General features: G+C 42.6%; 1 protein-coding gene across 1 annotated transcript; it reads right to left on the bottom strand.

Moving 5' to 3' along the window:
* Window positions 1-9,950: 9,950 nt before the first annotated feature.
* On the bottom strand, window positions 9,951-10,712 carry LOC113272193. The gene has a single exon (XM_026522077.1). The coding sequence runs from the start codon at window positions 10,710-10,712 to the stop codon at window positions 9,951-9,953; it is 762 nt and encodes a 253-aa protein (XP_026377862.1).
* Between the last annotated feature and the right edge of the window lie 1,819 nt (window positions 10,713-12,531).

Here is a 12,531-nt window from a genome sequence, read left to right as displayed (position 1 = left end):
GTTGTGCCGTATCAGACTGGATAGTTGGCAACATGGACGGAGGCTGGTTGATAGCACGATTGGTAACATGGCTGAAATCTGGATAACAACACAGTTGGAAACATGGCTGAAATCTGAATGGCAGCGCGGTTGGCAATATGGCTGGAAACAGGCTGACAGCGTGGACAGAAACTTGGCTAGAAACGCGGCTGGCAACAAGGCTTCGACAGTTGACCAACGATTGACCGACCATTGACTTTGACGGTTGACAAAACGTTGACTTTGATAGTTGACTGGTCATTGACTATGACCGTTGATCAGTCGGTAGACTCGGTTAGCATGTATATATACTGAGTTGGTTGGCTGAATGGCAGATTTGAGGGAAGGACAAATGGTGATTCAAGTAGCAATCCGTCCCATTATGTGGTATTTTTACTCATGATACAAACACCTACAACAAAAAAGCTGTGTTTGTCTGGTAACTCAACAACATGGAGCTGGTCAAAACCACCCCGGTGGTGGCCGTGGTAGTCCATATATAGGTTGCGAGGTCTTGACTGCAGGAGACAATGCATGAAGAAGGATTGATGAAATACCGACTTGTTATTTAGACATCCTGTTTACTTCTGTTTATCTGAATGGGTCTATTTATTATTGCACTGGTAGGTTTATGAGTGGCCGTTGGGTTAATGATGATCCTGTATTAGTTGCATTTGATGTCAGTAGTGAAAAGTTCAGAGAGATTCCAATTCCTAATCTCATCCTTAAAAGCCCACCTTCCGAATTTCATTTTAATTTACATGCCGACTCGTTAGAAGTGGATGGACACGTAGCTATAGCTTGTAGAATGAGTGCTTATATTGTCAAGCTTTGGGTATACAGAGAAGATACGAAGTATGACAATAAGGGGAAGAATACTAAACCTACAAATTATGGTACTCGTGATGAGGAGAACTGGACTGAAGATACTATCACGTTACCTTTTTCTTGGGACAGGAACATACATTGGATCTTTTATTCAGGTGTGGGAATGCACCATATAATCATAGTATATGATCAACAGTTGGATAGTGGAGATTCTGCTTCCACTCTCTATTCTTATGACCTGAAGATGAAGACGTTCACCGAAATTGAAGTCAATGGGATCCCCTCTTCAGTTCGAAATGGTTGGTATACGAAGGTGCCCACTTTTGTCGAAAGTCGTATGCCCAGTCAGAACTCAGAAATGAAGAAGCAGTAGTTGTCTGACATTCTGGTTACATTGGTCAATTAAGTATCATCAAATTAAAGTACACAACTGATACTCATTTTGCCTCTCGTTACTAACGGGTTGGGAATTGTTATGTTGGACGTGGCAGGCAATGCCTATGGAGCATGAAAACAGCCTGGAAGCTGTGCAATATATGAAACAGCTGAAGCTTAATTTGCAAAGTTCTTTTTTTGGGTGATAGTAACATGACAATAGATGTTGGTAGTGTTTAGTGTAATGTAAGTGGGACCTCAGCAACTTCTTTTTGGACCATGAGTATATGCTGGATAAATTTCCTAATTGGCAATGTAAATTTTTGTTAAGCAGACTAAAACTAATGGATGGTTATAAAACTTGCAACTCGGAAGTCGGTAACGTCTCTTTTTGGACTATAAATATATCTTGGATAAATTTATTGTGTATTCCCCAGTGTTGTTATTGTTGTGTATTTGCGATGTTGTTTTGTTTCACTATGCCACATGACAGACTTAGCATCTAGATAGCACACAGATGGTGTGATTACTGGAAATCCAGCAACACACCCAAATGGAGAATATGCAAGATCTAAGACATAATAAACATTAGAACTTAAACTTATTTATTAATCTCAAGCGAAATACAAGTTACATTCGTGGGTTACAAGGAAATCCTAATCCTATTCCCTTCTCCCAACCTATGGATTACAAGGAAACCCTAACTCTCTCTCTCCTATGCTAGACCTTTTCCTCTCCAAAAGATCTCTCTCTTTACATTGTCCAAATGTCTCTATTTATAGGCCTAAGCAACCCTAGTGGTATACAGCTCATATCATCTCGCCGAGGTTACTTTATGTTTCGCCTGGAGCATATTCCATAAAGTTTTTCCCCACCTTTCGCTGACTTCACGTGGTCTTGTCGGGACACTTGCCCCATTTCCTGCTCGATAATTCATCTACTTCGTGGGGGTAGTTTTCTTCCAAACCAAGTCACATTATTTCGTGGTCATTTCGTAATGGACATCTGATTCCTTTCGCGCTCTACGTCCCCTTTGGCGAGTTACCTCGTCCCAAACTTTACTTCGCTGTCGTGTGGATAAGGATAATTCTGACTTGATTTGACAAGTCCCTGACAAAATATCGGGGCTTGAAGTAAGATCTTTTCACCAGATTCCCGCGCCTTCCTATGGCCATGTGTCGGCTTATACTTTGGTAACTACATTTTGCCTTTTCTTATTATGCTCGATCATAAAGAGAGGAGAATAAGAACCGTCTGAAGTTTGATAACCTCCTTTCATCCATTTCTTCGTCTTCCACGTGGTTCTCTTTTCCTCGTAACCGTCGATTACCGGTTCATATTCTTCAGTCGTGGGTCGTTTTGACCAGTCATCTGGTATAAATACCCCTTCTTCTCATCTATCTAAGACTTTAGTCTTCTCCTACTTTCCCCTCTTATCTCCAGTAAGCTATGTTCTTCTGTTTTTTTAATGGCTCCCAGAAAGATTCCCCTCCAACCACATCCTGAACCTATGAAAAGTTTAAGACCGACCTTAATACGGTAGGAATCACCCTATCTCCCGCAATCGATTCTTATGTTACTCCTCCCATCACTGCTACTGTTTTGATGGAATTAAACTACCGGTGGATACAGGCTGAAACCTGGACTTCATCGAGGATGATTGTCACCATTGGACAGTTAAGAGCAGGGATTTCCTTTCCCCTATATGATCCCAAGAATCCTCTATTCCTTGAGATTTTAGCTCGCCTTCGCCCTGGTGTTTATCAGCTAAGTCGGAACGCTATTCGCTTGGCTAACGAATTTGTTCGAAGATCAACTGTCCTTCCTTCTCAGATTACCTAATTAGGGTCGGACTTTCCTTCGGCTGATTATAACGTCGAATCTTTTCTGGAAAATTACCTCGTCCAGTACTTGTCCACAAGATCGTACCAAAGTGGGGTGTGAATTTTACTCGTAAGATCTTGGCTGATCCATCCAAGGCACTACTTTTGGATATCGATCCTACTGGTGAAACGAGGAACAAGTATCTTCGCTTATCCAACGACGAAAATTGGATGATGTATCCTATGGTGATCGAAGGTCCCTTCATGTGGGGCTTAGACGAGAATGGTGTGCCTCGTTCCGGTCCTCTTCCGAAGCATGCCCACCTCGCCGAATACGAACCGGGTCGGTTTAATTGGCCCAAGATGCCCCCTGGGGTAAGTTTGACTTTTCATTCAATTTTCCCTTTATCTACTGTATACCCCTCTAACGCCCTTGCTTTTTGCCTTAGTATTCCTTCCCACCTCCTGGCATGATAAAGGACCGCTCCAAGAAGCCACCTCCAGCTCAGGTTTGTATCTCGCCAGTCATATCTTCTCAATTTCTTAATCCAACTCCTAATCTTTCACTTCGCAGAGGGAGGAATCTCGAGTTGCAGCGGGCCCTGCTGCAAACACAAGAAAGCGTGCTCGCTCAAAGGTTTCCTCCTCCTCCGCGCAGGTTCGTCCCTATTTCGCGGCTTGACTTTTCCCCTTTGATTCATTTACTAACTTTGTGGTTTTTAGGATGACTCTTCAACCTCTCCTCGTGCTCGGGAGCCTTCTCAACATCGTTCTTGTACATTGGACGCAGACAGGCTATCTCAAATTCATCCTTCGAGACTATCCCGTCCTCCTCCTATCTCCTCTCGCCCTCATGTTGATGATTCTAAAGACCCAACATATCTTCCTGATATGAAATTCCTACGGTATATCTTCGTGAAAACTCGTTCGAACTCCTCCTTGAGATCCGCGGCTGTTGAATCCTTGACCTCTGATTCCTTTCTAGATGCCGATCAAGTATTTATCCAGAATGCTTCTTTGAATCTCTTCATTCAACAACATGCTGCCCTGTTGTGTTTGGTAAGTGTGACAGCCGATTCCTTTCTTATTTGCCTTAACAGCATTACCTTACTCATTTCTTTCTTATTCGCCTCCTTAGGGACATAATCACAACATGTCCTATCTCGTGGAACTTCACGAAAGTCGGGACCTTATTGTTCGCCAGAGTCGTATCACTCAGTTAGAATCGCAACTTTATGAGGAGAAAAACATCTCGTCTGCTCTTCGTCGTAAGTTTGCCTTTCTTAGCCATTTGATTTTGCCTTAGATTTACAGATAGCCTAGTTACTTATCTTTCTTCATCTCAGGTTCTGAGCAAAAGCTTAAGGATCAAGTCTCTTATCTTCAAGAAGATGTCCGTGGCTTTAACGAGGATGTTGACAAGATGGTGAAGGACGCAGTTTTACTTTCAAAGAAGCTTTTCCGAAATTCCCAAGATGAAAAGGTCAGGCTCTTTAATGAATTCTGCGACTCAGAGAATATTCCTCGCGTTCCCCTGGAGCTTGAGGTATTTTCAGAAGACGAACCCGAACCGGAGCCTACCATCCACGAACCAATCCTTTCTTCCGACGAAGGCACAAAGTCTGATGAAGACGATGAGGCTGATGGAGATGATGATTAGAGAATACGATCTTTTACCTTCGTATTCTTCGCTTATGTATATAAACTTCAATCCTATATGTATATTATGATCTTGCTATTTTGTCAATTAAAACTGTTGTTTCCGCCTTTAGTCTTTTCACCCCAAGTATATACTTGTGTTCTAGTTGTAAAAATATGCCTTCGACTTCGCTATTTTCCTTCGTGCTCCTTTCTCTGATGTCTTGTCTCTTAGATTTCAAATTATGCCTTAAGCACTTCGTATTCTTTAAAGGAGAATGCTAAAAAAGGACAAAAAATATATACTTGCCTCTTGTTCTTATTGAGCTTTGTCCGATCAAGACGAGAGTATTATGTTTACGCTCTTCATACATACGCCATTCCGGTGTGTACGTCTATTTTTTGTTTACCTTTTATTTTCTTATTTATGAGGTCTTAATGCGCCTCATAGTTAAGGTTTTATTGCGCCTCACCCTATTATGAAGGGTATTTCTTCGGCGAAGTTTCAGGCGCTTGCTATTTTTGCGAATAGTAATCCATCAACATCGCCTTAAAATCTTTGCTAAGTTTTCTTTTCGTGACAATATGACAGGCCTATCTATTCCCATGAATAGCAGCCCCATGACATTGCCGTCTTTTTTGGTCACACAGCTCCTAATCTGGAGGGTGACATCCCTTTATATTCCCCCTGAGTGCCCCTTCAAGGAGGTTAAACCTAACATGCATGATGGTGTCCTCCCATCCGGTTATTACGACATTTAGTTTCTTTCGCGACTTCTTATCCTCTTCGCCGATAAGGCTCGGAGTTACGAAGTCACACCCTAAGTGGGGTTTCTTTGGGATCGAGTGCATCGTAGCCAAGACTTTCCAGACGGACATGGCATGTAACACTCCATACGTCCCAGGAACCCGCAGCTCAACCGAATACATCGACGCCTTGGTCATATTTCTGCACTCCTTACCGAAGGCCATCATAAAAGGGACCCTCAACGGATAGGTCTTATCATTGCCCCTAGCTTTCTGCCTGAGAGTTGTCCACGAAATGCATTAGGTCTTTGCCTCTTGCATTTTCATGCGAACTAGGGTGCCTGTCGCGGGTTCCCATCCTTCCTAGGCGAAGGTTTTAAGTTTCCCTAGAAAGTTTCGTCGCCATTATTTGCCTCCTAATGTGAGGTCTTATCTGCTCGTGTAAGTGGATCCATTTTTATAAAATTGTGGAAATATTTTATTGATAAGTTATGTTCGCTTCTTACATTTAGGGATAATATTTATTAATGTAAACAGGGTTCCAAGGATGATCTAGCCTTCTATCTTGTCGTTCTACTTCACCGTAAATTATCTTCCCTTCTTCATCAGTATCTTTCCCTTCGCAGTATGCTAATTCATATGCCCCATTTCCAACCACCCTCTTTAAGATGTATGGACCCTCCCAAGTTGGTTTTAGCTTTCCTCCTGGTCCTCGCTGATAAGGTGGTATTTCTCGTAGCACCAGCTCTCTCGGGACGAAGCTTATCGGTTTTACCCTTTTATTATATTCTCTCGACAGCCTCCGGTGGTAGTTCGTCATATGTTGTAACACAATTTCTCTATTTTCCTCGAGATCGTCCAATTTCGCAAGAATTAAGTCCGTGTTTAACGCTTTTTCCCATGCCTCTCTCCTTGTTGTGGGCAAGATGGATTATGCTGGTAGCACTGCCTCTGCTCCGTACGTTAAGCAGAACGGTGATACTCATGTTTCTTCTTGCCTTGTGGTTCTATATGACCATAGTACGTTCGGGATTTGCTCGCACCATCCTTTATGATGCCCTTCCAGCTTCTTTTTCAACGTGGAGGCCACCGTTTTACTTGTAGCCTCTGCCTGCCAATTACTCTAGGGATATAATGGAGTAGATTTCCCAGATTGAATCTTAAAGGCATTGAACAACATCTTCACATTATCCCCTTCGAACAGCTTTCCATTGTCTGAAAAAATCAGGACTGGTATACCAAATCTACAAATGATGTGTTCAAGGATACAATCGTATATATCCCTGTCTTTTGTATGTTGCACAGCCTTTGCCTCCACCCACTTTGTGAAGTAGTCTGTTGCTACAATCAAGTACCTTCTTTGCTTCGTCCCCGTGACAAAGGGCCCCACGATATCTATTCCCCACATGGCGAATGGCCACACACTCAATACTGAGTTCAAGCTTGTGTCTGGTGCATGTATCCTTTTGCCGAACCTTTGACATGCCTCACACCTCGTAGAAATGTCTTTCACATCTTTATGCATGTAAGGCCAAAAGTATCCCTGTGTTCGGGTCTTGTAAGCTAGTGATCCGGTTCCGCTGTGGTTTCCAGCTTCCCCATAATTAATTGATTTCATCATTTCAATCCCTTCCTCCTGCGACAAGCACCTCATCAGTGAACCCAAGAATGATCGCCTATAAAGGATCCCTTTTCGCACCTCGTAATTCGTGGATTTGCTTTTGATTTTGTTTGCCTCTTGTCTATCTCGTGGCAAGTCTCCTTTCATCAAGTAGCTGTAGATGGGTGTTCTCCAATCCTCTTTGCTCATTACTGAGTTCTCCCCTTATACCATCATTACCTGAAGTTCTCTTTCTTCTCTGCTTACTGACGGCTGCATCAACCGCTGAATCACAATATGCCCGATTTTTGGATTCTCAATCATGGAAGCTATGAAGGATAATGCATCTTCATGTCGATTGTTATCTCTATTTATGTTTCTCCATATGATACTTCGTACTTTCGCGGAATAGTCTTGCACGAGCTGCTGATATTTCTTCATCACTGGATCGACTGTATTATACACTCCTTCAATCTGACGAACTACTAGTTGTGAGTCACTAGTAATTCGTATTTCGTCCAATTCCATTTCTATTGCGATTCTCAGAGCCTATCTTACTTCCTCATACTCGGTTTCATTATTCGTGGCTTTGTATTCCAGACAAAAAAAAAACTATTCCCTTGCTTGTAGGCGAGGTGAATACTATTCCTACACCCCCTCCACAGCTATTAGACGCCCCATAAACGAAGATTTCCCATCTCCTGGGATGACTTTTCTTTAACAGATCCCTTGGGTCCGGTCGGCTTTCGTTTGTCTCCATCATGTCTTCCGCACTCCCATCTTCTTCCGAAGGAAATTCAGCGAGAAACTCTGCTATTATATGCGACTTCGTCGAAGTTTTAGGAATGCTTCAAGACTGACTCTGTGGGTATCCTTGTGAGGACTTTGATTTTGTGGGTTTGGAAATAAGTCCGCAATTTTCGTGATGTATAGAATAACGCCAATAACAATTTTTCGATCTTAGGGTAATTTCTTTCTGCGGAATTCAAGGTTTTACTTACGTAGAATATGGGTTTTTCTACTCCTCCATCGTTCCTGAGTAGGACTGCACTAATAGTATTGGGTGTGGATGCGAGACAGAGTAACATCTCCTCCCCTGGTTCCGGCTTTTGTAGGATTGATAACTTGATTAGGTGTTCTTTTATGCCCTTCAGAGCTTCTTCACATTCTTGTGTCCACGTGAATTTTGCTCCCTTATTTAAAATTTCAAAGAAGTGTTTTCATTTATCAGATGACCGCGAGATGAACCTTCCCAGTGCCGCGAGCTGCCCATTTAACTTTTTCACATCTTTTACAATAGCTGGTGATGGAATTTCTAGTATCTCTTGTACCTTTGTAGGGTCCACCTCTATGCCCTTTCGAGAAACTATATGGCCTAAGAACTTTGCTGATTCTACCCCGAAAATGCACTTCAACGGATTGACTTTCATCTTGTATCTCGTCATCTGATCGAAGATCTCTTTCAGTTCTTCCACATGATCTCCGGAGTCTTTGGTTTTGACCAACATCTCGTCTACATAGACTTCCAACGTTGTGTCTACCTATTTTGCGAATACCTTCTCCACCATTCGCTGGTATGTAGCCCCTGCATTTTTCAATCCAAATGGCATTCCCGTGTAGCAGTACAAACCCCTAGGAGAGAAGAAAGCCGTGTGCTCCTGGTATTCCTCGGCCAAAGGTATTTGATTGTATCCACAATACCCATCCAAGGATGATAACCTTTTGTACTCGGACGCTGCTTCCACCATCTGAGGGATATTTGGTAAAGGGAAACTATCCTTGGGACAAGCGGTATTTAGATCACTGAAATCAATACAGATTCTTATGCCATTGTTCTTCTTTGGTACAATTACCATATTCGCGATCCAATCTGGATATTTCCCCGGCTTTATGATGCTTGCCTTCATCATCTTCTAAAGTTCCTTGTCAATTTTCTCATGATAGGTCGTCGCTATCTTCCTTATCCGTTGTCTTACTGGATTGATTGCTGGGTCTAATTTCAACCGATGGCACGCAACACGCGGATCAATGCCTGGCATTTCCTTCATGCTCCACGCAAATATGTCTCCATATTTTGTTAATAGTTCCACCAACCTTCTTTCTTCTTCCTCCTCCATTTTCGTCCCAATTTTTATGATTTTTGGTTCGTCTTCCGTTCCTAGATTTACATCTTTCGTCGGTTCGACTGCGGCGAAATTCAAGGTTGGATATTCCAACGGGTTTTGTTCTTTTATGGGCTTCACGGGTTCTCCCTCCTTTTCTGATACCTCTCTAGGTATTGCCCACCCTTCTTTAGTCTTTGCCAGGTATACACGTAATTCGTCATCCTTCTTCAGATCCAGTACCTTCCTCTTCCGTTCCTTCTTCCTTTTTACTTTACTCTCGTAAATATCAACATCTTTCTTGTTGCAGTTCTCGGCTTCTTCGCTGCTTCCTTGTATTTCGCCGATTCCATTTGGCATTGGCAATCGTATCATTTGGTGATAAGTGGACGCAACTCCTTTTATTCCATGCACCCATGGTGTACCTATAAGAGCGTTATATGGCGACTCCACATCTACCACACATAGAGTAACCTTTGTTTCCAACTCTTCCGCCAATATTTTCAAGCATATCTCACATTTTGGCCTTGTCGCCACTCCATTGAATCCGTACAGCGTATACGCAGAAGGTAACAAGTCAGAATCCTCATACCCCAGAGGTTTGAAGGTATGGTAAAAGAGGACTTCTACTGAGCTTCCCATGTCTATCAAGACTTTGTCCACCGCCCAAGTCATCTCCTTATTTTGCTGACCCCTATCCTGGGATGCAATCCGGGCCACATCTAGGCTAACGACTAGTGAATTCATATGCTGGATTTCTCCTTCTGGCACGTCCTTCGCCGAAAAGGATATTTCTCTCTTTTGCCAGCCTTTTAATGGTTATTCCTTAGGGGAGTTCATTATCTCATTACCTTTGCGATCCACCTTGTACACTCTTGAGAGTACATTATCTTCAAAATCATGGAAACTTCCCCTGGAATGCGCTATGAAATTACAGCCTAATCGTCTCCTTTCTCGGCTTTCCTTTGCTTGCTTGTGGTGACAAGTAATCATCGGTGTCTCCTTCCGATCAATGTAGTGCGCGAGTTTCCCTTGTTTGATAAGCCGGTGTATGATCTTCCTTACACTCCTGCAGCTGTTGGTATGGTGTCCGTGGAAACGATGATACCTGCAAAATTCATGACTCTTGCTTCCCGGGACCGGTTCTCTCCCCAGATTTGGTGGTGCTGATATCTCTTCGGTTAATATCACCTCCTCCCATACTTTCTCCAAAGTTGTGTTAAGTTCTGGAAGTTTTAACTCCGTCCAGGCCGTCGATTCTTCTCCGATCTGCCCTTTGTTTTTCAGCTTATGCCTCCCTCCTCCATCTCCTCGTGGATCTTTTCGTCTAGATCTTCCCCTTTCCTCGTCGCCTTTTTGTGAACTTCCAACCTGCATCTTTAAGCTTCGTAGCTCGCATAAGACCTCGTGATCTATGGTTCTCCTTCTTATTTCATCAATGTTTACTTCTGTTTTGACGCGTTTGCTTTCCACCTCACGTTTCCTCTCCTCCTCATACCTTAGCTCGTGATTTTCCCGTCTCGCCTCTTCTAACAGCCTCCTTAAGTCTCTTTCTCTATGATACCCTTCTAGCAACTCCATCACCCCTAGTTTATATATCTCCTGATTTATTTCGTTCCGGATATGCCTTTGAGATAACGCCGTGGTTTCCTCCGCTTCATTGTTTCCTTCTCACATGACTTCATCAGTCATTTATCATTCACGTTCCTCATGCATCATCTGGTCATCTTCCTCCTGATTAGGGGTTTCACCCAGTTCTTTCGATACCTCATCCTCCTCGTTATCGTTTGCCTCCTCCTTTTCTTGGTTCATTTCCTTTTCCGCGGTAGTCCCGGCTTTCACAATTCGATCAGGTTTCTCCACAGTCTCGACTTTCACTTTCGATCTGCGTTTCCCTTGTATCATGGTCCTTCGTCTTTCGTCCTTTACAATATATCGTTCTTCACCTCCTGATCCCGAGCCTCCAATCGTTTACTCCTTCTCAATACCGTTTGTGATTTCGTTTGCCTCACCTTTCTCTTCATCGTTTACCTCGTTCCGAAATTCGTCCTTGTACCCACCTCTTTGCTAGTCTTTCCTCTTAATCCTCAGATCTCTGGTTTCCGCCTCTTTGGTGCAACCTCAGCTTCTCTCCCTACACTTTAGACGAGGATAGATCCCTAATCTTCAATAAACACGAGGATAGACCCCTCCTTCTAGCGCCAAAATGTGATTACTGGAAATCCAGCAACACACCCAAATGGAGAATATGCAAGATCTAAGACATAATAAACACTAGAACTTAAACTTATTTATTAATCTCAAGCAAAATACAAGTTACACTCATGGGTTACAAGGAAACCCTAATCCCTTCTCCCAGCCTATGGATTACAAGGAAACCCTAACTCTCTCTCTCTCTCCTATGCTAGACCTTTTCCTCTCCAAAAGATCTCTCTCTTTACATTGTCCAAAGGTCTCTATTTATAGGCCTAAGCAACCCTAGTGGTATACAGCTCATATCATCTCGTCGAGGTTACTATATGCTTCGCCTCGAGCATATTCCATAAAGTTTTTCCCCACCTTTCGCTGACTTCAGGTGGTCTTGTCGGGACACCTGTCCCATTTCTTGCTCGATAATTCATCTACTTCGTGGGGGTAGCTTTTCTTCCAAGCCAAGTCACATTATTTCGTGGTCATTTAGTAATGGACATCTGATTCCTTTCGCGCTCTACGTCCCCTTTGGCGAGTAACCTCGTCCCAAACTTTACTTCGCTTCCGTGTGGATAAGGATAATTCTGACTTGATTTGACAAGTCCTTGACGACGAATCTCGGGGCTTGAAGCAAGATCTTTTCACGAGATTCCCGCGCCTTCCTACGGCCACATGTCGGCTTATACTTTGGTAACTACAAATGGGTTTGAATAATTGTGCCATTAATTGCAGGAAAATTTGTTTTGATTGTGATGGGTGAAGCGTGTTGGTGTTCATTGAAAACTACATATTTTGATCTCGTCCAAAGTTGGCCAAATGAAGTCAAGAAATAGTGGGCTTTATGAAGTTTATTTCAAAAGCATATTGACCCTCCCTGCTTAAAATTTGTCCATCCATCTTAACATCTTGTTAATAAAATTCGGCAAAATTGTTTGTTTTTATTTGAGATGAGGATCAAAATTTATCTTGGGAGAGATATAATCTACCATGTAAGATGGTGTTTAGCATTGAATGATTGATTATTACAAAGGGGAGAGACTCTATTTATAATAGAGTTATGCCCAAACAGAACCAAGCTCTCGAGAAACACTCTTTGAGTATCATTATTACATCCAACAACTGAAATAGAAAAGAAACACACCCAAAGGTGTAAACGACTATAACTAACACACAAGAATTGGAGATGAAACGATAGCAGGGAATTTATATT

This window comes from Papaver somniferum, chromosome 1 (genome assembly GCF_003573695.1).
Source record: "Papaver somniferum cultivar HN1 chromosome 1, ASM357369v1, whole genome shotgun sequence".
NCBI classification, from domain to species: domain Eukaryota; kingdom Viridiplantae; phylum Streptophyta; class Magnoliopsida; order Ranunculales; family Papaveraceae; genus Papaver; species Papaver somniferum.
The sequence above is the reverse complement of the archived record's forward strand: the minus strand, read 5'-3'. Positions and strand labels throughout refer to the sequence as shown.